At 36.5% G+C, this 26,051-nt stretch overlaps 1 protein-coding gene across 1 annotated transcript; it reads right to left on the reverse strand.

The window, feature by feature from the left end:
* Positions 1-15,782: 15,782 nt before the first annotated feature.
* On the reverse strand, positions 15,783-24,053 carry LOC103579257 (uncharacterized). Its single transcript, XM_053741548.1, has 3 exons — positions 22,754-24,053; positions 21,774-22,690; positions 15,783-15,803 (listed from the first exon to the last, which is right to left on the reverse strand). The coding sequence occupies exons 1-3, from the start codon at positions 24,051-24,053 to the stop codon at positions 15,783-15,785; spliced, it is 2,238 nt and encodes a 745-aa protein (XP_053597523.1).
* Between the last annotated feature and the right edge of the window lie 1,998 nt (positions 24,054-26,051).

Consider the following 26,051-nt stretch of genomic DNA (forward strand, 5'->3'; position numbering starts at 1 on the left):
ACTCGTGTTGTGTCAACTTGGGCTTCTGCACCTCAATTATTTCGTCTCTATTTTCTTTTTCACGTTTTCCTTAACAGCTGATGGTGCCTTGATTTTTCCTTTTGCCGTTATCTTGCTCTCTTTAAATCGCTGTTGTCTCTCTGTTTCCTGCCCCGCTTTTTCATCTTCTTTCGCTTGCTGTATTCTTTCTTCTATTTTTGCTTTACACTTGTTTCATTGCGGACAACTGTTGGCAATCTGTGACTCCGCTCCAGATTCTGACGCTGATCCGGACGGCACGTAATACTCCCCACTTCTATCACTTGCCATTCCCCGTGGTGACTCGCTGTCACTGAGGGGAACTCGTACTACCTTCTTGGGCCGCGACTTACTTTTCCTTGGACGTCCCCTTCGTCGCACTTCTTTTTCCTGTTGCGTACCCGACGGGCCCGGATTCTGAGTAATCACGACTGGACTCATCTTATCATTTCCCTTCGTACCCTTGTCAGTCATCATTTCGATATCAGATTCTCCCGATGATGTATTATCTTGATGGTCGTCTGCTCTTCTTAATTTCTTCTTTGAATTCTTGACCTTTCCTCTCTGCCCTCTTCGATCAGCTGATGAGTGCGTTACTGACGTGTCCTCTCTCTCTCTTTTGCCAAAATTTACTTCCACCATCGCCAATAGTTCACTGTTTTCGTTTCTCACTGGATTTCGCGATAAAGTATCTGCGTTTGTGTTACTCTTGCCTGGTCGGTGGATAACTTCATACTCATATTCTTCTAATCGATTTACCCATCGCCGAATGTGCTCACCGGGGCTTTTAGTAGACTTGAGCCACTGTAAAGGTTGATGGTCGGTAACTAACGTAAATTTCTTACCAAAAATATACGGTCTGAACGTGTCGACAGCATATATAATAGCCAATAGTTCTTTCTTGGTCACCGTGTAATTTCTTTCTCTTTTTGACAAAGCTCGAGAAACATAACTTATCGCTCTATCTTTTCCAAGTTTGCCTTGGCTTAATACCGCACCCAAGGCAAAGTCTGACGCATCTGTAGCAACGATGAACGGTAATTCGAAGTTTGGATACTGCAACATTTCATCCCCACACAATTCTTCTTTCAATATCTTAAATGATTTTTCTTGAGATTCACCCCATGCGAAAATAGCGTCTATTTTCAATAAATCGGTTAAAGGTTTTGCCTTGTTTGCAAAATTCCGGATGAGTCTTCTATAATATCCCGCAAGGCCAAGAAATTCCCGTACTTTTTTCTCGTCCGTTGGTCTCTTAAATTTTTCAAATTTTTACTTCTTCTGCGCTGATTATGTGTCACAAATACGCAACTTTCCGCCGTAAAAATTCACCTTTTGCCGGCTTTAATCTTAATTCCACTTTTTGAAGTCTATCAACAAATTGAAAATATTTTTGACAATGCTCCTCTAATGTTCTTGCATATATTACTGCGTCGTCGACATGAATAAATAATATTACACCCTGCAATCCGGACAATTCATTTTCCATCGTACTTTAAAACGTCGGTGGACCATCTTTCAAACCCATCGCCATCTTTTTAAACTGATAATGTCCCATCGGAACTGAAAATGCCGTTTTATGTCGATCTTCCTCCACCAATGGTATCTGATAAAATCCTGAGTCGAGATCAAACACAGAAAAATATACAGCATCACCAATTTGGTCCAAAATATCTCGGATGTCTGGCAACGGATACGAGTTTGGTACTGTTTTGCCGTTTAACCTTCGAAAATCGATTACCAACCTCCAATCTTTAGTTCCGTCGGCTTTTGGTTTCTCAGGAGCGATCCATACTGGCGAACTGTACGCAGAATCCGATGGTTCAATTATATCAGCATCAATCATTCCTTGTATTCGATCTTTTAATACGTCCTTCAAATGATGTGGCATGCGATACTGCTTGATATTAATCGGGTTATCGTCCTTTGTTCTTATCCGATGAGGTGGAACATTTGCTGCCTCCACTCGTTCGCCTGGTAATGTGTAAACTCTTGGCTCATATTCAATGTTTTGTCGCACTGTATTTAGCTCTTCTTTATCTAGATGTGTTATCGTTATTGAATTTAGTACCTGCTCTGCTCGCTCCGCTGTATTTTCTTGCTTCTGTTCCGTATTTTAAATGAACCTCTGCCTCAGCCGTTATTTCCTCGAAAAATTCAGCTTCGACGTACGGTATCGCGAAATCATGTTCTTTCTCCGTGGTGTTAAATGCATACATCCACGCTGCTCCTTGATGGATTGACACTATAGCTTCACCCAAATATATCCCTGGAGCAATATCACACCGAGGAATATATCCTTCCGAAACCTTATTTATAACTCTTACTTCTATCATTTTTCACACCTTCTCGGAATTCTTATAATGTCCTCCAAAGAGTCGTATTCCGTATTATTAATTGAAACTGTTTTATTACCAAAATCGATTTGCGAGTTCTGTACCGAAAAGAAGGGCTGGCCCAATATACCATCTTCTTTTATATTAAATTCCTCTCCCACGACATCAAACAGTACCCGTTGACCCTCTGTCTCCAGCTCAGCTTGACCTACAGTAGTTATAGCATCGGATGTTATGCCTTTTATCAGCGTTCTTTTCATATTATCAATTTTTGTTCTTAATTCTAGTGAGTCTCGTCGTACTAAATTTATCTCTGCGCCTGTGTCAATGAGCAAGATACCTGTTCCTCCAAGTACTTTATCAGCTCTTAGTTTTAAATATATGTGTGCAGCACCCACTAATTTAACAGATTTTTCTTCTTTCTCTTCATTTATCCGCTTCTTACTCGTTTCTTCTAAATTGGCCGTTTCGACGGAGCGTGTCATCGCACCGGCCCTTCCTAGTTTAAAGGCCGTGCGTTCGGGCCCCTGTTGGACATCAGATTTCCCCGGTTCTGCTGATTAGCTCCTCGTGATCCATCCCATCTATTGTCATAATTACCAGGCAAACTGTTTCTAAGCCGCTGTGATTCGAATGAATGTGTCACCATTGCATCTGAGTTACCATAATTACTGCACCGCCTGTTAAAATTGCCTTGAACTTCTTGACCTCTGCCTCTGCCGTAGTAACCATTATTTTCATAATTTCTCCATTGATTTCCACAATTATTTCCGTTTCGATACCCATTATAATTGTTGCCATTTTGCCCATGTCCATAATTACCATTATTCTGCCAATTAGTACTGTTTCCTCTGTAATTATACCTTCCACTTTCTTTGTATCTATCATTTTGCACATAATACCGCTCTTGCTGCTGTGGAACTCTTCCTCGGAATTCCTGTTGATTCGTTAGTGCCGAAGTATTTTGCTTGCCTTATATTGGAATTGGGCAATTCCGTGCAAAATGCCCAACTTCCCCGCATCTGAAACAACTTTGCTTGTCTCCACTGTCCGCAATCTTTTCATTAGTAATCTTGTACGTCAATTCCGCACTGGGTCTCAATTTATCAATATTTTTTGTGTCTCCTTGATTATCTTCCTCTCTCACCCCTTCCTCGAGCGTCACCTGCCTTATTCTCGCATGTTCCCGCTCCCAGTACTTAAGTTTTCCTTCCCTCATTCTTTCCGCCGCATTCGTCCTTTCATACTGTATCTCCGCTTCCATGGCAATCTTTATTACGTCCGCCAAATTTTTGGGTTCCTTATTCGAGACCGCAAACGATAATTTCTCGTATAGTCCGTTAATGAAAGTTTCCAGCACCGTCGCATTCAAATCCTTAGTTCGATAATCTTTCTGCTCTACTGTTAATCCACTTCTGCTTATTTTATTCTCAGCCTCCCCTTTTATACTCTCAAATCGCGCACCAAATTTTGTTACACTTTCGTTATCCTCTTGAATCATTCCCGCTAGTCGATGTATTACCGCATGAAATATTTCCGTCCTGCCGAAATTTTGACGCAGTTTCTCAATTACTTGATTGACGTTCGTCACCTTCCTTAAAAATGTATGCATAATACTTAAGGCCAATCTTTCGAATCGCGTCGACAATTCAAAAATAAATACTGGATCATCATCAGGCTTCAACCGCGTCGCACTGTACTCGATAGCATCAATGAATGATTCCACAATACCCTCTTCCGTAAAAACCGGTATGTGCCGCATTAACAATATTATCCTTTTTAAGAGCCTCTTCAGTCTCCGCCATTGTTCTTACCGTTATTGCGCCTGAGGACGTACCAGGGCAATTCGGATTACTATTAGTTAATGAATTACTATGAGTTTTTTCCCGACTTTTTTCAAAAATGTCTACTAATTCCCCGATAGGTTTTATGTCAGTTTCGTACGAATAGTCTTCAACCGATTCTTTCGAGCTTACGGAGCCAGACGGGGAGTCACTCGGATTATCTAACCGCCAGTTAGTCCAGTACTGCCGCTGGTCCAATCTGTTATCACCGTTAAAGGACTCAATTTTTACTACTTACATAGACACCACGACGAATAATGATACTGCTATCAGCAGTCCCGCCTGTTGACCTTGATTTCCTCTTAGACTGCTGTCGTATCCGACTCCTGGTAACGGCTTTTCCCCTCAGCGGCACTACAGATCGCTATTTTCTTTTCTTCTTTTCCACCCTTTTTTTTGTTCGTTAACTTGCCTTTTATCCCTTATTCCGCTTTTTATTTCTTCCTTCTTTTTTTCTCACTCACTTTTGTATTTATTCTCACTTAGCGCTAGCGGGGCGGCTTTGACGTATAATTTCCACACTTGAACCGGCTGCACTGATTCAGAGAATTTTACAGTTCATTCGGCAGTTTCCCAGTAATCTCTGATTTTTGGCGATTAATTAAACACCTCTTTATAAATTTTCAATATTTCTCAGTATTTCTTCAATATTCACAATTCAATTCAATATTCTTCAGTATTTCACAATTCAATTCAATACTTTTCCAATAATCTTCAGTATTTCACTATTCAATTTAATGATCTTCGATATTCCTTTAGTAATTCACAGTTCAATTCAATAATCTTCAATATTTCTTCAATAATTCACAATTCAATTCAATAATCTTCAATAATCTTCAATATTTCTTCGATAATTCACAATTCAATTCAATAATCTTCACTACTACCTCAGTTCAGTTCACTTTTCCTTCAATATTCTACAATTTAATTCAATTATTTTTCCATATTACAATTTGAATTCAATACTTTTTATAATTTTTCAATGTTTCACAGTATAATCCAATAATTCATCAATATTTAACGGTATCACTCACTAATTCTTCAATATTTCTCAATTCAACTCACTTTTTTTTCAATATTTTACAAGTCAACTTATCAATTTTTTCATATTATCATTTCAATTCAATATTTTTCCATAAATCTTCCATGTATTGTTTTCAATATGTACACTTTCTTTGCTATCTCACAATACCGGTCACTAATTATTTATCGGAGAAAAAATTTAGAATCTCAGTCTCACAGTTTCCTGCCGCGTTGACTAGGCACTCACCATTAAAATTCCCGAAAATTCACTTCACTCACCTCACTTCGCTGGGCGAAAACCACGTTGGGCGCCAAAATTTCTGTTACGTGTGAGCTTACACCTTAATATACTTACTGCGTAACCGAACTTACCGTGCCTATCTCAGCGTCTCTAGAAATTTAATAGGATGTTATATAGGGTGTGGGTCGCTCAGTGAAGGAATGACTATATGCGAATTATATGGATATTTATTTTTTGGCCGTCCCCAAATATGGGAGTACCCAGAAAAGGCCCTGAGAGTCTCTTTTACAAATCTAAGATAGTATAAATCATATGGGTACAAATACAATATTTTTATTTAGCAATAGCGAAGTTAATTGTATTCTTATAGTGATCTATAATTATAGCGGTAAAATAAAGGAGATACAATATTTATGCGCGAGCAGACGACTATTCGAATTAGCTTAACTATAGTAACTAACTCTTTTCTGAGATTGCATCCTCTACCTCGGAAATATCACTCCGCCGTTACCCATGAGAACTCTTTTCTTGCTGCATAAGAAAATATCCCTCCGCAGTCTACAACGGAACTCTTTTCTTCCCACAGTCAAAACTGCTGACCACGCTAAACATCTGCTCGTCGTGTTATATTATAAAAAGTAAGACTTAGTGCGGCTAATGTAATGTGATACTGATGTGCAGCTGTATAACGCCCAATCTTCATCACATACAAATAATACATATTACTTCTGAACTTTTGATTTATCTATCTATTATTTGTTAATTATTATTAGACGGATGGCCGTCAGCCCACCCGTCACACCCATAACTTTATAATTTCTTATTTTTTTCAAATAATATGAGGTCAATATTTTGATTTTGGTTCGTATTAACACATTTCTGCGGCCTCTGGCTCCCTGGCTAAGATTTCATGACTTCTGTTGATTGCTTTTATCATTAGAACCTTTACGAAGTTCGCCTTCGACGTGCCTAAGCATATGTGGCCTGATAAAAGTATATATTCAATTATCTTTCTGAAATTATGAGGTTGAAATCCTGATCTTGGCAAGTTTTGGCCGATTTCTGAGGCTTAGAGCCCTCTGGCTAAGACTTCATGGCTTCCATCAATTGCTCTCGGTATGTTCACAGTGAATAGAGTTGCATTTGACGTGGCTACGCAGTTGTTGCACTATTAGTTTACATTTTTTAATTTTTTTTTTGAATGTCAGATCGAAATCGTAATTTTTGATAGTTTTGGCGTACTCCCAAGGCCTACGGCTCTGTGGTTAAGAATTCATAGCTTCCAATAATTGTTGATATCAATTTTTTTTCTAAGGGGGTCGCTTTCAACGTACTTGAGCCTTTTATTAGCCTATAACTTAATGATATCTTATTTTTTTTAAGAATATGAGGTAAAAATCTGGAATTCTGCTAGTTTTTGCACATTTTTGAGGCCTATGGCTTTCTGGATAAGAGTTCATATGATCTATCAATCAATTTCATGATTTCTACTGCGAACCAGGTTGCCCTTGACGCGCCTGAGAAGTTTGTTGGCTTATGACTTGATATAATTACATTTTTTTCTTAGAATGAGATGTCAATATCTGGATTGTTGCCAGTTTTCGCCCATTTTTAAGGCTAAGGTCTCTCTGGCTTAGACTTCATAGCGTTCATTCATTGCTTCTATCATTTTCAAAACCAAAGAAGTCACATTTGAGGCGTCTAAGCAGTTTTTGACGTCTAACTTCGTATTTTCAATCTATTCGATTTTTGCGGCATATGGCTCTCTGGCTAACAATTAATGGCGTCTGATTATTGCGAATATCACTTTTATTGTATAGGAGGTAGTTCTCAACGCGCTAGAGCAGTTTGTTGGCCTATAACTTTATAATTTCTTATATTTTTCTAAGAATGTTATGTCGAAATCTGGATTTTGGCACGTTTTAACAAATTTCTGAGGCCCTGGCATCCTGTTTATGAATTCATGGCTTCTATTGATTTCTCTCATCATTTCAACCTCTAAAAGGGTCGCCTTTGACGTGTCTTAGCATTTGTATCCCTATAATTTTATATTTTCAAATTTTTTCCTGAGATAATGAGATTGAAATCTTGATTTCGGCCAGTTTTGGCAAATTTCTGAGGCTAACGGCCTTGTCGCTAAGACTTTATGGCTTCCATTGATTTCTCGTAGCATGTTTATAGTAAAGGAAGTGGCCCTCGACGTGATTACGCAGTGATGGCCTTATAACTTTACATTTTTGATTTTTTTTTTAAGAATTTGAGATCAATATCGTAATTTGTGAAAGTTTTGGCATAGTTTTAATGCCTGCAGCTCTCTGGCTAAGAATTTTTAGCGTCAATTAATTGCTTATATCTTTTCTATTGTGCTTTTAACGTGCCTTAGCAGTTTTTTGGCCCATCACTGGATAATTTCTTAAATTTTTTTTAAGAATGAGAGGTCGACCGTTGGATTTTGACCCGTGTTGGAACATTTCTGAGGCCTATGGCTCTCTGGCTATGAAATCATGGCTTCCACTGATAGCTTTCATCATGTCAACTTCTAAGAGGGTTGCCCTTGACGTACCTAAGCATTTGATACCAGATAATTTTATATTTTCAAATATCTTTCTAAGATAATGAGGTTAAAAACCGGATTTTGGCCAGTTTTAACCAATTTCTGACGCTTCTGGCCATCTGGCTAAGACTTCATGGCTTTCATTAATATTTCGTAGCATAATCGTAGTGAAGGAAGCGGCCCTTGACGTGGCTACGCAGTTTTTGTGCCCCTAACTTTTTAACAGGGTAAATTTAATGAACATATATAATTAAATAAATTGAATTTAAATTGCTTTTTCCGCCAAAAACCAGCCAACTACCTCGTAAGTTGCGAGTTAGTCATGCGACTAGTCACCGGGTGTCGCATGGATCTCTCAGGCCCATCTGTTTGTCATTTCCATAGTTTCAGAAAGTGGGAATAGGTTTCCGGGGAAGTGAACTAAAACTGAAACAATATAAGGGACTGCGGAACGTGAAATAGACAGAGTTCTCCAGACGACGATAACCACCGGACGCAAATTAGCTATTACCTAGTAAATATATACGTTCGTTGACGCTTCACGTGGAAAGAGGCTGTTTATAAATTTATATTTAACTGTCCAATTGATTATAAGTTCTTTGGGCCGATAATTACAACAATTAATAGTTTAATAAAATACTGATGCGGACTGCTATTATGCTTATTTTTCAGAAAAATAATAGTGATAAGGAATAATAATATATAGATTATTTCTAAAAGTATGAATTGTCGTAGGGATGAATAATCGCGAGGGACGAATTGCCGGGGTAGAGTTGTCAACAGATGCATTGTCGCGGGGATAAATTGTCCGTGATGAATTGTCTTGGGACGAATAATCGTCACACCATGGAAGCCATGATGTTTTACCCAAAAGGCCATAAGCCTTAAAAATGGGACAAAACTTGCCACAATCCAGATTTCGACCTTATATGCATAGAAAAAAATAAGAAATTATAAAGTATTAGGCTAGTGAACTGCTCAGGCGCGTTGAGAGCGACCCTCTATACAATCGAAATGATATAAACAATAATCAGACGCCATTAATTGTTAGCCAGAGAGCCATAGGCCTAAAAAATTGGCCAAAACCGGCAAAAATCAAAATTTTGTCCTCATGTTTATAGAAAAAATGCGGGTATATGAAGTTAGACGGAAACAACTGCCCAGCCATCTCAATAGTGACTTCTATCATTTTAAAATGATAGAAGCAATTAATGAAAGCTATTAATTCCTAGCCAGAAATACATTAGCCTTAAAAATGGGCCGAAACCGGCAAAAATCGAGATTTTGACGTCTTATCATTACTTATGACAAACTAAATTTCCTTTTGACAAACTAAATTTTCCGTATGACAAACTAATTATTATCTCGTCTCCCGGACGGTTACTTATGACAAATTAAATTTTTGTCCCCTGGACGTTTTTCTTATGGCAAACTAATATGCGTCCACTGAACGTTTTCCACACCCACACACCCACGTTGAAATTTATCTCGTCCCGTGGCCGCTAAACTTTATTATTACTTTTAAAATCATTCCTTGGATATATAATTATTTAAAACAACTTGACCCGTCCACCGGACCTTAATCACAGACACAGTTAACTTTACTTAAAACTACTGACTTTACTTTGAACTCTATTTTATTTTGTACTTAATGACATCACTAACTTTTATCCAATTACTAGAACTCTATATTTCTAATATAAAAATTTTACTAATAAAATTTTCAATCTAAAATTTTCACAAATAATATTTCCAATATAAAATTTTCACGATTATTTAATTTTTATTAATTTCCACTGATTTATTTAATTCACTTTATATTTATTAATTAATTAATATTTGTTTTAATTTCATTATTAATTAATTAATTTTTCACTGATAAATTTTCTTACTACTTTTATCAAAAATATATTCACTCGATTTTACGCATGAAAGAATAATCCGTTTCTTTTCAATTTTCTCAATAACCATTCACTGTAAAGTAATTCGTCGTCGCAAGGCCTGAAATTACAATTTTACAACACGGAAAAATTTATCTAAAGCGGCCGAAAGGCCTGGGATACGCTTAGTAGATAAACAAGAGGAGTTCTGGGCCACCAGGGGCAAGATGGTCACGATATGTTGTATCGACGGATGGTAAGTTATCAACTGGCGATAAGATGTTGACTGTTGGTGTGGCTATCTGGGTCCTTTTTGACATTATTTTGACGCTAATTGCCATAATTTTGTGCTTATCCGAGGCCTTTTTGACATCATTATGGAGCTAATTGACATCATTTTGTGTTTATCTGGGGCCTTTTTACGGTCTGAGCTCATTTATGAGCTCTTATCCACCAATTTGAGCTCATATTATTATGAGTGGCGCCTCGTATATATTTTGAGCGGGAATTTTCGAAAAATCAATGTTAGTCCGCCATTTTGAATTCTTGTCCACCTTTTTGACATTACTTTGACGCTAATTGACATTATTTTGTGCTTATCTAGGGCCCGTTTTATGATAATCGTCCGCCGCTTTGAGCTCATGTTATGATAGATGGCGCCTCATATATATTTTGAGCGCGAATTTTTAATAAAATCGATGCTCGGTCCACCATTTAGGATTAAATATTATACCTATGTCCGCCATTTTGGATTAAATATTATGCCTATTCCTGGCATTTTCAATCTAATATTATAACCATGTCTGCCATTTTGAATTAAGTTTGAAACTTTCGCGCTTGTGTTTTCTTGAAGTTACTGAATGAATATGTGACTCATTCTCAAAAAAAATTATCATGCATTACTCAGAAATTGCAAGATTTTACAACATTATTTTTTAGCAACAGCGAATATTCTTAATTGATTCTATTCTTAACTGTGTAGTCAATTGTTTATTTTTAGATGATGACTAATCCAGTTCCGAGAAAAAAACTTTCCAATGTTATTTTAACTGCGCAGTAGAATGTTTATTTTTAGATGATGACTCACTCGATTCTATTTTTAGATCATGGCTCATCTAGTTAAATTTTTAACTGCGTAATAGATGACGTCAATCTCATCGTCACGCCATTTAGATCTTAGGTTATGTTGATACGATCTAGGAATTTTTTTGCCAACATTCTAGAGGATTTTGTTTTATAAGGTTGGTACTTAGTTATTTTCTAGGAATTTTTCGCAAGTTTCTGGTAATTTTATTTTATAAGGTTGGTACTTTTGAGAACTAGAAAATTTATACTGCGCAAATGATGAACCATCCTCCACCTATAAAAACACCATGCGAGAGCATACTTCACAACAAAGAAGTACGAGTTCACCCAACGAAGTACGAATCTCCGATCAAAATATCTCTAACGATTTGAAGTTCTTTGTGTGTGCGTTTTAAAATTTTTTTCTAAAAATTATTTTATACCAAAAAAAAATTTTTAATAAACAATTTTTCAAATGATTATTTGAACAATATATAAATAATTTTAGTGACAAATTTTTAAATGAACAATCGTAGTGATTTTTTAAAAATTTATTGATATATATTATCCTAGTGTAGTGATAAACAATTTCTAAGTATTTATTCGAACAATATATAAATAGTTTTAGTGTTTTGGTTATAATTTTTTAATGAACAATCTTAGTGATTTTTTAAAAATTTTTTTCACTAAACTAATTAATTTATGTATAAACAATACTAGTGATAAACAATTTCAAGTGCAAATATAAACAGTGACTTTAGTGATGAACTGTTGAAAAATAATTTTAAGTGAACTTTTGAAAAATGACACAAAACGATTTTATTGCGGCGCTTCAGTGTTCAGTAGATTCAATAATTAAATCATTTAATGATTTACATGATCAGCCATTAGCTAAAGAACATTGTCAAAAGTGTTATTAAGTGTGCGCTGATACAATTAATTACTTCAACGAGATCTTGCTAGATCCGCAAATAAATGTTCAAGTCAGAAGAAGTGTACGAGCAAATATTGTACTTTTGTACTGGTATGCAGATTATTTTGCACAATTGAGTGGAGAAGTAACTGGTGGTGACTTGCGTGCAAACCGTCCTCTCAGCAAGTGGCAAGATCTTGAAAACGCATTCTCAAATAATATTAGATCAGGATGCGTGATAAATCAAGCTCATACTGATCTTCGTGCTTTTCTTGATGATGCTGGAGACGTTATCATTGAAAAAGTTGAAAATATGCTCAGAGATGTTGCTGGGCTTAAAGTAAATGTTGAATTGATTTGCAAATTGTATAATGTAAAAGCTGATAATGTCATCGAAGAAACAAAGTCATTCAACACAAAGAGCCGAGACATTTTACCCGAAACATCTCTTGCTATTTGGTATCAGGATCATGTCAACGATGAATTATTGAAGAAAGTCGAGGAATTCAATCAAAAGGATTCTGGATGGAGTTTAACTGAAATCCACAGTTTAATCATTACAATGTCGAGATATGCGCCTCTTCAAGCTGGAGATTCAACGTTTGTGGAACTACCCAAGGACATCCAGGCAAAAAAAGCAGTATTAAATATTCAAAATTTTGATGAACACTGTTTTTTATGGAGCGTTGTTGCAGCATTACATCCTGCTACTAATAGTCATCCTGTAAAAAAAAAACATTTTATCCTCACTTTAGCTCAATATTAAAATATGAACGTATAAAATTTCCAATCACTTTAAATGATATCCCCAAATTTGAAAAATTAAATAATTTACCAATTAATGTCTACGGTATCGAGTCGGAATTTTGCAATAAAAAAACCGATAAAAGTACAATAATTCCTGTATATCTAAGTAAACTCTTAAAGTCTGATAAAAAAGTTATTTATCTCTTAATGGTACAGCAGAATATTAAATTAAATATATCAGATTTTGATATTAAAAATTTTCAACCTAAATTTCACTTTGCTTTGATCAAAGATCTTTCAAGACTAGTCAAATCACAAGTTTCCAAGGCAAACAGCAAATTATTTTTTTGTGATAGATGCTTGAATCATTTCAGATATTATTATTCATATCAAAATCGCAAAGCTGACTGTTTTAAAATGAATAAAGTCCATATGACATTTCCCAAGGGCAAAGATAAAATTTGAAAATTTAAAAACTACCGATATAAAGACACGGTACCGTTTGTTGTATATGCAGACTTAGAATGTACACGAGAAACGACTCAAGGAGATGATGAAACTCAAAAGCATATTCCACACAGTGTAGCATTTTATCAACACTGCAGTTATGATAAGAAATTATCTAAATTTGAATTAAATCGTTCAAAATTTTGTATTGATTGGTTTATTTTAAAGTTAGAAAAATTAGCTATCGAGTATGAAGGATATTTAAAAAATCCTATACTAATGAAACCACTCACCAAACAGCAGCAAGAGACTCATAATCAGGCAACTGTTTGTCATATGTGCGAAAAAATAATTACTACAAATACAGATAAGTGTTATGATCACTGTCATTTCACTGGAAATTATCGCGGTCCAGCTCATATATCTTGTAATGTCAATTATCCAAAGTCTCATGTTTTACCCATAGTATTTCACAATTTATCCGGCTATAATTCACATTTTTTAATTAAAAGTCTAGCTACATTAATTAAAGGTGATGTAACTTTACTACCAATTAATAAAGAAAAATATATATATCTTTCACAAAATCAATAGAAAATATTTCAGTGTCATTACGCTTCATAGACTCATTCAGATTTATGACGTCAAGCCTTGAAAAATTAGCTTCTTATCTTGGTGATGATGAAAAGCTTATATAACAAAACTTCACTATCCTGATCCAGATGAATTTAAATTAGTTACTTGCAAAGGCATATTTCCTTATGAATATATTTCAAGCATTGACAAACTTAATGACAAACAATTGCCTGATTAAGTATCATTCTTCTTAAAATTAACAAATAAAAGTGTCTCTGATGAGGATTATTTTTTTACTCAGCTAGTCTGGAACAAATTTAACATCAACACACTAGGAGAGTACTCAGATTTATATCTTAAAACTGATGTACTTCTTCTAGCAGATGTGTTTGAAAATTTTAAACAAAGCTGCTTCAAAACTTATAATCTAGACCCGTTACACTACTATACTGCTCCTGGTCTATCTAATGATGCAATGCTAAAATACACTGGTGTGGAACTTCAGCTTTTAACTGATCCTGAAATGGTACTTTTTATTTAAAAAGGCATCAGAGGCGGAGTCTCACAGTGTACAAACCGATATGCTGCTGCAAACAATCGGTACATGGGTGAGGACTTTGATCCAAGCACAGCTGAATCATATTTAATGTACTATGATGTAAATAACTTGTATGGTGCAGCAATGAGTGTGCCACTGCCGATTGGTTCATTTGAGTGGGTGGAAAATGTTGATGATAATGTAAATAAATTTTTAAATGATAATTATGATACAGGTTATATATTAGAAGTAGACTTAGAGTATCCAGAAGATTTACATGAGCTTCACAAGGACTTGCCTTTGTGTCCTGAGCACTTTGTACCGCCAGGATCCAAACACTCAAAATTATCAACAACTTTTTATAATAAAAAAAATTATATAATACATTATAAAAATTTAAAACAATGTCTAGAGTTAGAATTAAAATTAACAAAAGTCCACAGAGTACTAAAGTTTAACCAATCACCTTGGCTAAAATCATATATTGATAAAAACACTGACTGTGAAAAATTAGCAAAAAACGAATTTGAAAAAAATTTTTATAAACTCATGAACAACGCTGTATTTGGTAAGACTATGGAAAAAGTAAGAAAGCATAAGGATGTGCAATTAAAAACCGAATGGGAGGGTAGATACGGTGTCAAAGAATTGATATGTAAGCCAAATTTCCATAGTGTTACCATGTTTGATAAAGATATTGTAATTGTTGAGATGAAAAAAGTTAAAGTCTGTTTCAATAAACCTATCGATGTGTGCTTTTGTATTTTAGATTTATCCAAAACATTAATTTACGATTTTCATTATAACTATGTAAAAAAGAACTTTAAAAACGATGAGTCCAAATTAATGTACACAGATACAGACAGTCTCATCTATCATTTCACTGTACCAGATATCTATAAAATCATCAAACGTGATATCTCAAAGTTCGACACCTCTGACTACCCTGAAGATAAGGTTTATAATATGCCATTAGCTAATAAAAAAGTCCTGGGTCTAATGAAGGATGAAAATAATGGTGAAATCATGACTGAATTCACTGGACTCAGGGCTAAATTATATGCATTTAAAACATATAATAACACAAAAGCTAAAAAACGTGCAAAGGGAGTCAAGGGTCCTACTTTAAGGACAATCACGTTTGATGATTTTATGCAATGACTTGAGAATCATGTCACATTAACAAAAAAAACAATATTTAATTAAATCAAACAAGCATAATGTGAAGACAATTGCACAAAATAAAAATGCATTGAGCTTGGCTGATGATAAGCGCCAGCTCATTGATGGTAGCCACGACACCCTACCATGGGGCTATAAAAATAAGAAAATTATTGTAGATGATGATGATGATGATGATGAGATAATAATTCAAAAAAGAAAACTTATGTAAATAGTTGTAAATGAATAAATATATAATTGTAAAATTAGTTTTAAGGTTGTGAAAAAAAAGTTATGAGTAAAAGATTTAGATGACTTTCTGTAAATATCATCAACAATTAAAGAATAATAATAATTATTCATGTGCACTTGATAATCTAAAAAATGTTAAAAGAGTAGTTTATAAACATTCAATAAAAAAAAAATTTTTAATTTACAATTATAATTTTCGATTTTTAATCTACAATAGATTAAGTTAATTATAATTTATGAAAAATTAACTTATCCATAAAAAATAATTAATTCAATTATTAATATATCTTTAAGTTTGAAAGAAAATCGATTGATTTGAAAAGAAAATATATTTATATATATATATTTATCAGGTAAGTGTAATATTTTGAATTTAAAATTTTAACCGCCATAAGTATAGTTCTTTATTAATTTTTAAATATTATGAAGTTTAAAAAGAAAATCGATTGATTTGAAGAAAAAAAATACATATTGAATTTGAAATTTTTACTATCATTAATTTATTCAAATTTAAAAATTTTACCGCCATTATTGATCACTAGTATTGATGTGTGATATAAGTTTATCTCAGTAGAGGTCGCCTCGGTAGATATAACCCTTCCCCGCGCGTAAATAAAAATCAATTTTTATTCGATATATATGATTGATTCATTTTTAAAAATAATGCTCAATATCGCAACAGGATATGTATTCAATAGTATTTATTTCAAATATTTTACCAACAAAAATATATTTGTTTATTAATTTTTTTCATATGTTATTTAATTTTTAATATATTCTGAACTTTAAAAAGAATTTGTTTAAATGATTTAAAGAAAAAAATATTTGTGAGGTATATGAAAATATTGTGTTATGTCCGACCGATCGGACATGTTTTTTTGTTAAATCATAATTATTTTTTTGGGGAAATAATATTTCAGAATATTTTCCATCTAATACTAAAATTATTATTCCTTTGTCAACTCTCATAAAATTTCAAAGTCAGGGTGCAGCTGGCACGTTATCAGGCGGAATTTCGGTAGATCTACATGACTTGCAATAAGAAAAAACTAAGCAAACAATACTTAAATATCGAAAAATACCAATAGTTCAAAAATAAGAATATGCCATAGACGAAATAACAGACAATAGAAAGTTTTAATCCTCATCAAGGCCAGAGTGGCAGTTGACGCACTTTCTTATCGCAACTGCACTCTAAAATAAGACTTAGAATAAACAGTACGATTGTAATGTATTTTTAATGTGTTTCCCAAACTAAAAACCATTTAAAAATAAATTAAAATGTCTAGACAAATAGATGGTTAAATAAATAAAGAATGAAATGTTTTCAGTTAGATAGTAAAGATTGATAAATTTTAAATATTGTTAAAAGTGAAATATTACCGAAATCAAATGAATAAAATAAAGTATTAAAATGTTAAGATTTAAAATAATAGTGTTACGTCAGATTTACAATAAAAGCAGGCTTTGAGTCCTGACTATAATATGACAACGGTATTAAGGATGCCAAATTATAAGCGAGAAACTCGACCTACTTAAAAATCGGACTTTAAAAATAATATAATTTTCGGTCCTAGTCTCGCGACTAATAGACCGGGGATCGGTGAAATCTTGGAATGAAGGTGATTAATCAATATTTTAATTCATGCTATCAATTTATATAATTATATTGAAAGAAGACATTACAATGGATAAATTTCTGACTTACTCGGTTTACAGGTTTGTTTTAGTCCAGAACAGCTAGGTAGTGGTACGGCCCTTCTCCCTTTTTGTGAGATCCTTTTCTTTCAACTATGATTTTATTATTATTTACTTTAAATATGATTTTCTGTAACTATCAAGTGGCTACCTGCCTACTCTGATTATTTATTCTAAATATGATTTTCTGTAACTATCAGGTGGCTACCTGCCTACTCTTATATTCTCTATTATCCAACCGTTCACTTTGAACCAAATTTTTAGACTGACTCCTTTGGTTAAACTTCAGAGTCTCACAGAAAAACGAGAAGGCGTTGTTTCATTATTTGTTCGGGGGAAAATCAGACCCAATAGAAAATCATCCTGGCCTTGACTTTCTTCCCACTTGTGTAGGACCCAATACTTCGGGGGTCGCACCATCCCCTCCGCATTAGTCCTAGGCGGGTTCTTTTGCCCTCTCTCTAGCTTACCTCTACTTAACTGTTTATGTACCTATCTATTTGTTTATTTATTTGTTTTTTTATTTATTTATCTGTTAATTTATTTATTTATTGATATACTTTCGTAATGATCTATTCATTAATTAGCTTATTTATTTATTCGTTTATTGGTTTAATTATTGATTTGTTTACTAACTAAATTATTTGTTAATTTCTTAATTTATGTATTCCATCATTTATTTATCTACTTAATTATTTATTTATCATTGTAAAATGAGCGAATAAAACTAATGGATCTGGTTTAGGCGAGTTTTGTTAAACAATTAAAAATTACACAGATTTTATTATAAATTAAATTATAGATTTATTTACACTGATTTACACCTTAAAATTATGAGAAATATATACAATAGCGAATGCAACTAGATAAATTTATACGCGAAAGCGAATGCAACTCAGATATTTTATTCACGTATAAAAATTGACACGTGGTCAGTAGCGGTTACTTCAATAATAATTAATTAACAATTAACTTATTATCACAAGAATAATTTATTTATTCTCAATAAATAGCAGCCTTGATTTACTGACTAAGAATTGAGGATAATTTAGCGTAGCGATTTTATTTAGTTTCACACAAGTTAATAAGCGAAGCGGTTCAAGCACGAGGTTGCACGTAGCAAAGACACGTTGTAGAATCTCTGAGCGAAGCGGTTAGACAGCTAGTTGTAGAATGAAAATTGGTAGCGTCGTTGAGTCGTCGAGACGCTTGGTGTCGACGTGGCAGCCTTGCTGCCTATAACGAATTTTCCCATTGGCTTAAAAGCGCGCCAACAGGAAGCGAATTTTGTGATTGGTCAGCTTGTAGCGGGTTCTCAGGACGTCTTGACACGATCCTGAGTTAGAAATAGTATGTGCCGGGCCCAAATAGCGAGTGACCCGGCACTATTCTGACCTTCAGTTAGTAGCGAGCTCGGCTTCTCCCGAACCGAGCGGAAATGCACGAAGCTTGATTTAAATTAATCAAGCTCGTGACTGAACATTCTCCCCAGCGCTGGCGACTGTGTCGACTGGATTGTCTTCTGGAGAGTGCACTGGTAGTACACACAGCTTAGCGATTGGTCGTACAAGTTCCGTGGTAGCAGTCTTCAGCGTGACTACTCGAGTCAGGCCATCTCTGCCTGGATGTAATGCGAGTACTCGAGCAAGCGGCCATTTTGATGGTGGGAATCTTTCATCAGTCAACAAGACTAATGAACCCACTTTGATGTTGTTTTGCGGATTATGCCACTTCGAAATAGACTGATGACGTTGCAGGTACTCTGATGACCATCTACTCCAAAATCTCTGGAACATTTGTTGTAATTGTTGCCAGCGTGACAACGTAGCTGAATTATTTTCCAGTAGCGAGGGCCCAGGTACGGCGATTAGTGGTTCACCGATGAGAAAATGTCCAGGAGTTAGAGCGGTTAAATCTGCAGGATCTTCAGATAGAGGAGCGATCGGTCTTGAATTTAACACAGCCTCAATTTGTGTTAAGACTGTAGCGAGTTGGTCGTAAGTCAATAGCGATTCACCAATAGTTCGTATGAGATGGAACTTGATTGACTTTACGGCTGCTTCCCACTTGCCACCAAGTGGGGAGCACTTGGTGGGTTGAACTTCCAGTCTGTGCCATCTGTAGCGAGTAAATACTGAAGTTCTTTTAGCTGTCTCGATCCTGCTGCGAATTCTTTCTTTAGCGTGGCGTCTGCTCCTACAAAATTTGTACCACAGTCCGAGTATAGGATACTGCAGGCGCCTCTTCGACTAGTGAATCTTCTAAATGCTGCGACGAAAGCGTCAGTAGAGTAATCGGTGACAATTTCAATATGTATAGCGGACGTAGCGAGACATACAAACACAGCGATCCATCCTTTATAGGTTTTGGCACCTCGACCTTGGAAAGTCTTCAGTGTTACTGGCCCAGCGTAGTCTATTCCAGTGTGTAAGAATGCTTTAGATGGTCTTACACGAGCGGATGGCAATTGTCCCATTAATTGTTGTGCGCGAACACCTCTATGTCTCGTGCACACGACGCAGCGAAGAATGTGTGATCTGACTGGAACTCGACCACCTTCTATCCAGACAGATCTCCGTAGATCAGCGAGAGTCAATTGAGTTCCCCCATGGTATGTTCTTCGATGCGAATGATCTATCAATAGCGTACTTAAGCGTGATGACCTTGGTAAAATAGCTGGATTTTTCTGTTCATCATCCAGCAGCGAATTCTTCAAGCGACCGCCAACTCTGAGTACTCCGTTGTAGTCGACGTAGGGAATCAATTTAGCGAGATGATGACTTCGGTGTAGAGAATCACCATCCTTCAATAGTTTCAGCTCTTGCGAATAGTACTGACTTTGAGTATACTTGATCAGCAAAGTCTTAGCGAGTTCCAGGTCAACTGTAGAGAGTGGTGTGTCCAGTGTGGACTGTGGCACTTTTTTAAATTTAGCGATGGCACGAAGACAGATTCCAAGCGTGCGAAGTAAAGGTGACAACTTAGAGAATTTTTCTAGTAGCGTGTATAGCGGGTGTGAATCTGCCTTGAAGATGGTAAAAACCAGACCTGGACGTTCTTCAAGATGTGATACCGTCTGCGTAGGGATATCAAAAGATGGCCAGTTATCTTTTGATTGACTGAGCCACTTTGGTCCCGTCCACCATAGCGAATGCTGTTCTAGTTTGGCTGCTGTTAAACCTCTTGAAGCGCAGTCAGCTGGGTTAAGTTTTCCAGGAACAAAATCCCAGTTGACACTTGGTAGCGATTCTTGAATCTTGGTAACTCTGTTGCGAATGTAGACTTTCCATCTAGCTGGGTTGTTTCGTATCCACGTTAAGGATACAGCGGAGTCTGTCCACATGAAAACTGGAACGTTTTCAAGTTTCAAAACCTTCTTGACGTAGAGTATCAGTTGAGCGAGTAAGACAGCGGCATTGAGCTCCATTCTTGGTATAGTTATAGGCTTCAGTGGTGCAACTTGTGTTTTGGCACACACTAGCGAGATATTGGAGCTTCCAGTAGCGTCAGTAACTTTTAGATAAACTACAGCAGCCATAGCGAGTTGTGAAGCGTCAGAGAATCCATGTAATTCAATTGATACACCATTTTTAACATGATTCCAGCGAGGTATCTGAATCTTCGAGATCTGATGTAGTTCATCTCGAAACAAATTCCATTCTTGAAGAAGCGACGGTGATAGCGTAGCATCCCAGTCAAAGTTCTGCAGCCAGAGCTTCTGCATGAACATCTTGGCTCTCACGATAATCGGTGCCAAGAAACCCAGTGGGTCAAACAAGCGAGCAATTTCAGATAAAATTGTGCGTTTAGTTGTTGGTGATGCTTCTGGAAGCGAATATCCGAACTGGAATTTATCCTGTGTTGAATTCCAGGTTAGCCCGAGCACTTTTACTGTAGTATCCCCAAGCTCTCTTGGTGTATCTTCTTGGGTTTCACTTGGAGCGACTTGAGAAAGTAATTCAGTTGAATTACTTGCCCACTTGGCAAGCGGAAAACATCCTGTGGCGCACATATTTTTTGTGTCGAGAGCAACTTGGATTGCCTCAGCGAGTTCATCTGCACCTCCATAGATGTCGTCAACGTAGCGTGTATTAGTTAGCGGTTCGACAGCCTTCGGAAATTTTTTCCCTTCGTCTTCAGCGAGTTGTAAGAGTGCTCTTCCAGCGAGATATGGAGCCGATGTTGTTCCATAAGTAACAGTAGCGAGTGCAAATACTATTGGGATGTCATCTTCGTCAAACCAGAGTATGCACTGTAGATGATGATCTTCCTTGTCAACTGCAATCTGACGAAACATTTTTGTAACGTCAGTAGAGAATAAATAGCGATGGCACCGAATGCGAATAAGTACATCACTGATGTCAACTTGGATCTTTGGGCCCACATGAAGTATCTCGTTGACAGATACGCCAGATGTAGTTTTCCAGGACCCATTGAATACCACTCTGAGCTTGGTGGTAGTGCTCTGCTCTTTCAGAACCCCATGATGAGGCAACAGGTAGCTGTTCGGTGGTAAATCCTTTAACTTAATGCGTTTCATGTGTCCCAAGTCTTCATATTCTTTCAGGAAGTCGAAGTACAACTTCTTGTAGACTGGATCAGCTTCCAATCGTTTGCGCAGACGTAGTAAGGCGTATTGTGCAGCTCTAAGCGAATCACCCAGTTGACTTGGCGAAGATTTAAGCGGCAAGCGAACGACATATCGACCATCAGACTGTCTGTAGTGTGTATTGACAAAGTGTTGTTCACACTCTTCTTCTTCTTCAGTATAGCGTGTAGCGAATTCTGTCTGTGGCTCTTCTTGGTACCAAAACTTGGTTAACAAGTCTTGTAGTTGATCATCAACAGCGACATGATGACCATGAGCGGTCAATTTTGATGTAGCGGTGTCCACAGATCCATATATGATCCAACCAAGTGATGTTGACTGAGCGATTGGGTCATTTTCACTTCCTTTTCGTATTTTAGCGTTGATTATATGTGCAGCTGGTGCTGCACCCAGAATGATGTCAATAGGTCTTGATGTCAAGAAGTCTGGATCAGCGAGTTGTAGCCCAGTTATATGCGGCCATTTCTTCTTCTTAGTTAGCGTAAATGACGGTAAGTTTACCGTCAATAGAGCAAGCACATGAGCTTGGATGGTAATAGAAGCGTTGTTGTGTAGCGAATGCAGCGTCATCTTGCATGACCCAAGCGAATGCCCAGCTGACACATTACCAATTCCACGTAATGGTACAGCTGCTTTACTGAGTTGAATATCCAGCTTCTTGATTAGCGAATGCGTCACAAAGGATAACTCCGATCCTTGATCAATAAGTACACGGGCTGTACATGTACTTCCTGTTAGCGAATTCAACTTAACAATAGCGGTAGCGAGTAAAACATTGAGCGAATGAGCTGAAAGCAGACTAAGTTAGCGAATTCAAAACAAAAGTTACCAAAATTGGAACTATTTGTTACCTGGGTCAGCTACAGGAGCGTCCTGTGCTGGTTTAGCGGCAGCACCATCGTCAAGATGAGTCGACGTGTGATGTGGCTGATCACAATGGCGGCACTTCTGCTTAGTCCTGCAGTCAGCGTAGCGATGGCGTCCCAAACAGTTAAAGCATAAGCGGTAATGCTGAACAATCGTCCTTCGGTTCAGTGGCGACGCCTTCTGGTAGCTGGGGCAAAATAGAACGAAGTGCTTCTCCCTGCAGATTGGGCACATGCCCGGTTCACTCGTACGCTCCTTGGGAGTGAAAGCGACGTAGCTAGCGGAACCGGTGGATGTAGATGGCGTTGATCTAGCAGGAGTAGCGGATTTACTGCTCCCAAACTTAACTTGTTTGGTTGTAGCGGCTGACTTAGCGTAAGACTTTGGTGATAGTGGTCTCTCACTGGTACTCTTAACTTGCGTTGAGGTTATTTTAGCGCCAATCTCTGAGTTTTCCCACGCACGAACCTTGGCCTTGAGCATATCGTGCAGCTGTTGGTAAGTGGGAAACTCATTGGATAACCCAAGCGAAGCCATCCATTCCACCCTCAGATCTGAAGGCAAGCAGCGAACAGTCAAACGAATTAAAAAGGGGTCCAACTCACCAATTGGAATTCCCAATGCAGCGATAGCGTCCAGCGATTTTTTGTTAGCGAGTAACAGTGCGTCCAAATCAGCAGCAGAGTGTGAAGTTAGCGGTTGGCGATCCAGCAAATCATCGATATGCATATCGAGCAATCGACGTGGATTTGTGTAGCGAGTATTCAGCAACTCCCAAGCGGGTTGGAAAGCGTCATCTGTGATCTGGAGATTAGCGAGTAATGCAGCGGCCTCACCTTTTACCTGCGTCTTCAGGTAATGCATCTTCTGAGACCCAGTTAGCGAATCTTCATTAATGACGAGAGACGTGAACAAGTCCTTGAACGAGTCCCACTCGTCATACGACCCTTGGAAAGTTGGCAGCTTGATTTGTGGCAAGTTAGACTTGTGAACTCCACCAAAGTAAGCGGTCTGATCATGATTAGCGGGCTGAACTTCATGAGCAGGTTCTGGAGCGGGTCTAGCAGCGCTGAGTCTCACTCTAAGAGAGGTATAAGCAACGTTAGCGGATTCATAAGCGTTACCTGTATGATATTCGTTGGTAGTGATCTCAGGTACGTCTTCGTATAGCCTCTCGTGAGTCGAATTGAAGCGGTTCCACAAATCCGTCAGGATGGCGAGTTCAGCGTCAATGGCGGCGGCACTTTGGGTAGCGAGTACAGCGTCAGTCAAGCGGTTGGACATATTGCGCATCGTGTCGATGCGTTGCATTTGAAGAGCGATTTGAGCTTCGGCGTCATCTTGTTAATACGTGGCACACAAAATGGACGCGATGACGTGAAACTGACGCTAAGTTTTCGATCTTTTCTGTTTTAAAAGTCTTTTTACACCGGTGTGTAAAATAGATCACCCTGGGCAGCACTCTAGCAGTGCTCAGCAATGCCCACGGCACTTAGCGATTTTCACGACACAGAACTGACACTACACTTTTTTTCTCACAATTTTTTTTTTTAAATAATTTTTAATTGTTTAAATTTCGCCAAATCCGGCTCGAAGGACCAAAATGTAAAATGAGCGAATAAAACTAATGGATCTGGTTTAGGCGAGTTTTGTTAAACAATTAAAAATTACACAGATTTTATTATAAATTAAATTATAGATTTATTTACACTGATTTACACCTTAAAATTATGAGAAATATATACAATAGCGAATGCAACTAGATAAATTTATACGCGAAAGCGAATGCAACTCAGATATTTTATTCACGTATAAAAATTGACACGTGGTCAGTAGCGGTTACTTCAATAATAATTAATTAACAATTAACTTATTATCACAAGAATAATTTATTTATTCTCAATAAATAGCAGCCTTGATTTACTGACTAAGAATTGAGGATAATTTAGCGTAGCGATTTTATTTAGTTTCACACAAGTTAATAAGCGAAGCGGTTCAAGCACGAGGTTGCACGTAGCAAAGACACGTTGTAGAATCTCTGAGCGAAGCGGTTAGACAGCTAGTTGTAGAATGAAAATTGGTAGCGTCGTTGAGTCGTCGAGACGCTTGGTGTCGACGTGGCAGCCTTGCTGCCTATAACGAATTTTCCCATTGGCTTAAAAGCGCGCCAACAGGAAGCGAATTTTGTGATTGGTCAGCTTGTAGCGGGTTCTCAGGACGTCTTGACACGATCCTGAGTTAGAAATAGTATGTGCCGGGCCCAAATAGCGAGTGACCCGGCACTATTCTGACCTTCAGTTAGTAGCGAGCTCGGCTTCTCCCGAACCGAGCGGAAATGCACGAAGCTTGATTTAAATTAATCAAGCTCGTGACTGAACAATCATTAATTAATTAATTTAATTGATTTTTTCGTTTATTATATTATTTATTTTTTTAACTTATAAATTTATTTATTTATTTAATTTCATTCATTATCTACTTATTTGTTCGCTAGAAGTTTCAGGTTTCTTTACTCTGTCTTTTATTTCTTTTAGTTTAAATTTTCTATTTTATTTAAATAAAGTATTTCCGTTACTTCCCAAAAGTGGTCTGGAGAGTATCACTTTTTGGGTCGGAGGACTCCCAAGCAGTGGAAACATAAATTTTCTATTTTATTACCACTTTTACGAGTTTTCGTAGAAAAACTATAAAAAGTGGTGTTCGGCCTTTTCGCGGGAGTTATGCAGCTGCCCTTTTTAGAGGACCCCTACATCGCTCCCACGATCTTTTTCTTCCATAACGAACAACTAAGGATAAAATTTCTCTAAGTTATTTTAGTTTTCCCAGAACATTTTCAATTAAGTATTTATTTTAAATGTTTAAATTTTCGAATTTCATAATTATGTATGTATGTGGGATGAGGATGATCAGACATAACAATAGCAAAAATATAAATTTCAAATAAATAAATTACAGCATTAAAATGTTAAGATTTAAAACAATATTAAAATATAAATTTCAAATAAATAAATAAACCATTAAAAATTCTGAATAAAATATTAACAATTTATAACAAATTCTAATAACAAATCTAAATAAATTATATAACATTCAACTAACAAAATAAGAGAGGATTAAAATATGATAACTTAAGTTAAATAAAATAGAACATTTAAATTTCGTTATAGAAAATTATAATACTATAAATTTTAAGGAAGATGCATGAAAAAAAGAAAAAAAACAGAATCTTCGTTTGATATATCATTATTATTATCAAATCTTTCATATAGAAAAAAGTATTGT

The sequence above is a fragment of the Microplitis demolitor genome, chromosome 8 (assembly GCF_026212275.2).
Source record: "Microplitis demolitor isolate Queensland-Clemson2020A chromosome 8, iyMicDemo2.1a, whole genome shotgun sequence".
Taxonomy (NCBI): domain Eukaryota; kingdom Metazoa; phylum Arthropoda; class Insecta; order Hymenoptera; family Braconidae; genus Microplitis; species Microplitis demolitor.

Excerpts from the sequence above, each read along its gene's own strand:
- LOC103579257 (XM_053741548.1), bottom strand. The coding sequence starts at position 24,053 with ATGTCCAACCGCTTGACTGACGCTGTACTCGCTACCCAAAGTGCCGCC. Across the intron at positions 22,691-22,753 it reads CGCTCCTGTAGCTGACCCAG|CTCATTCGCTCAATGTTTTA; the intron begins GTAACAAATAGT and ends GTCTGCTTTCAG. Across the intron at positions 15,804-21,773 it reads ACCTGTTGCCTCATCATGGG|ATTAAAAATCGAAAATTATA; the intron begins GTTCTGAAAGAG and ends AATCTATTGTAG.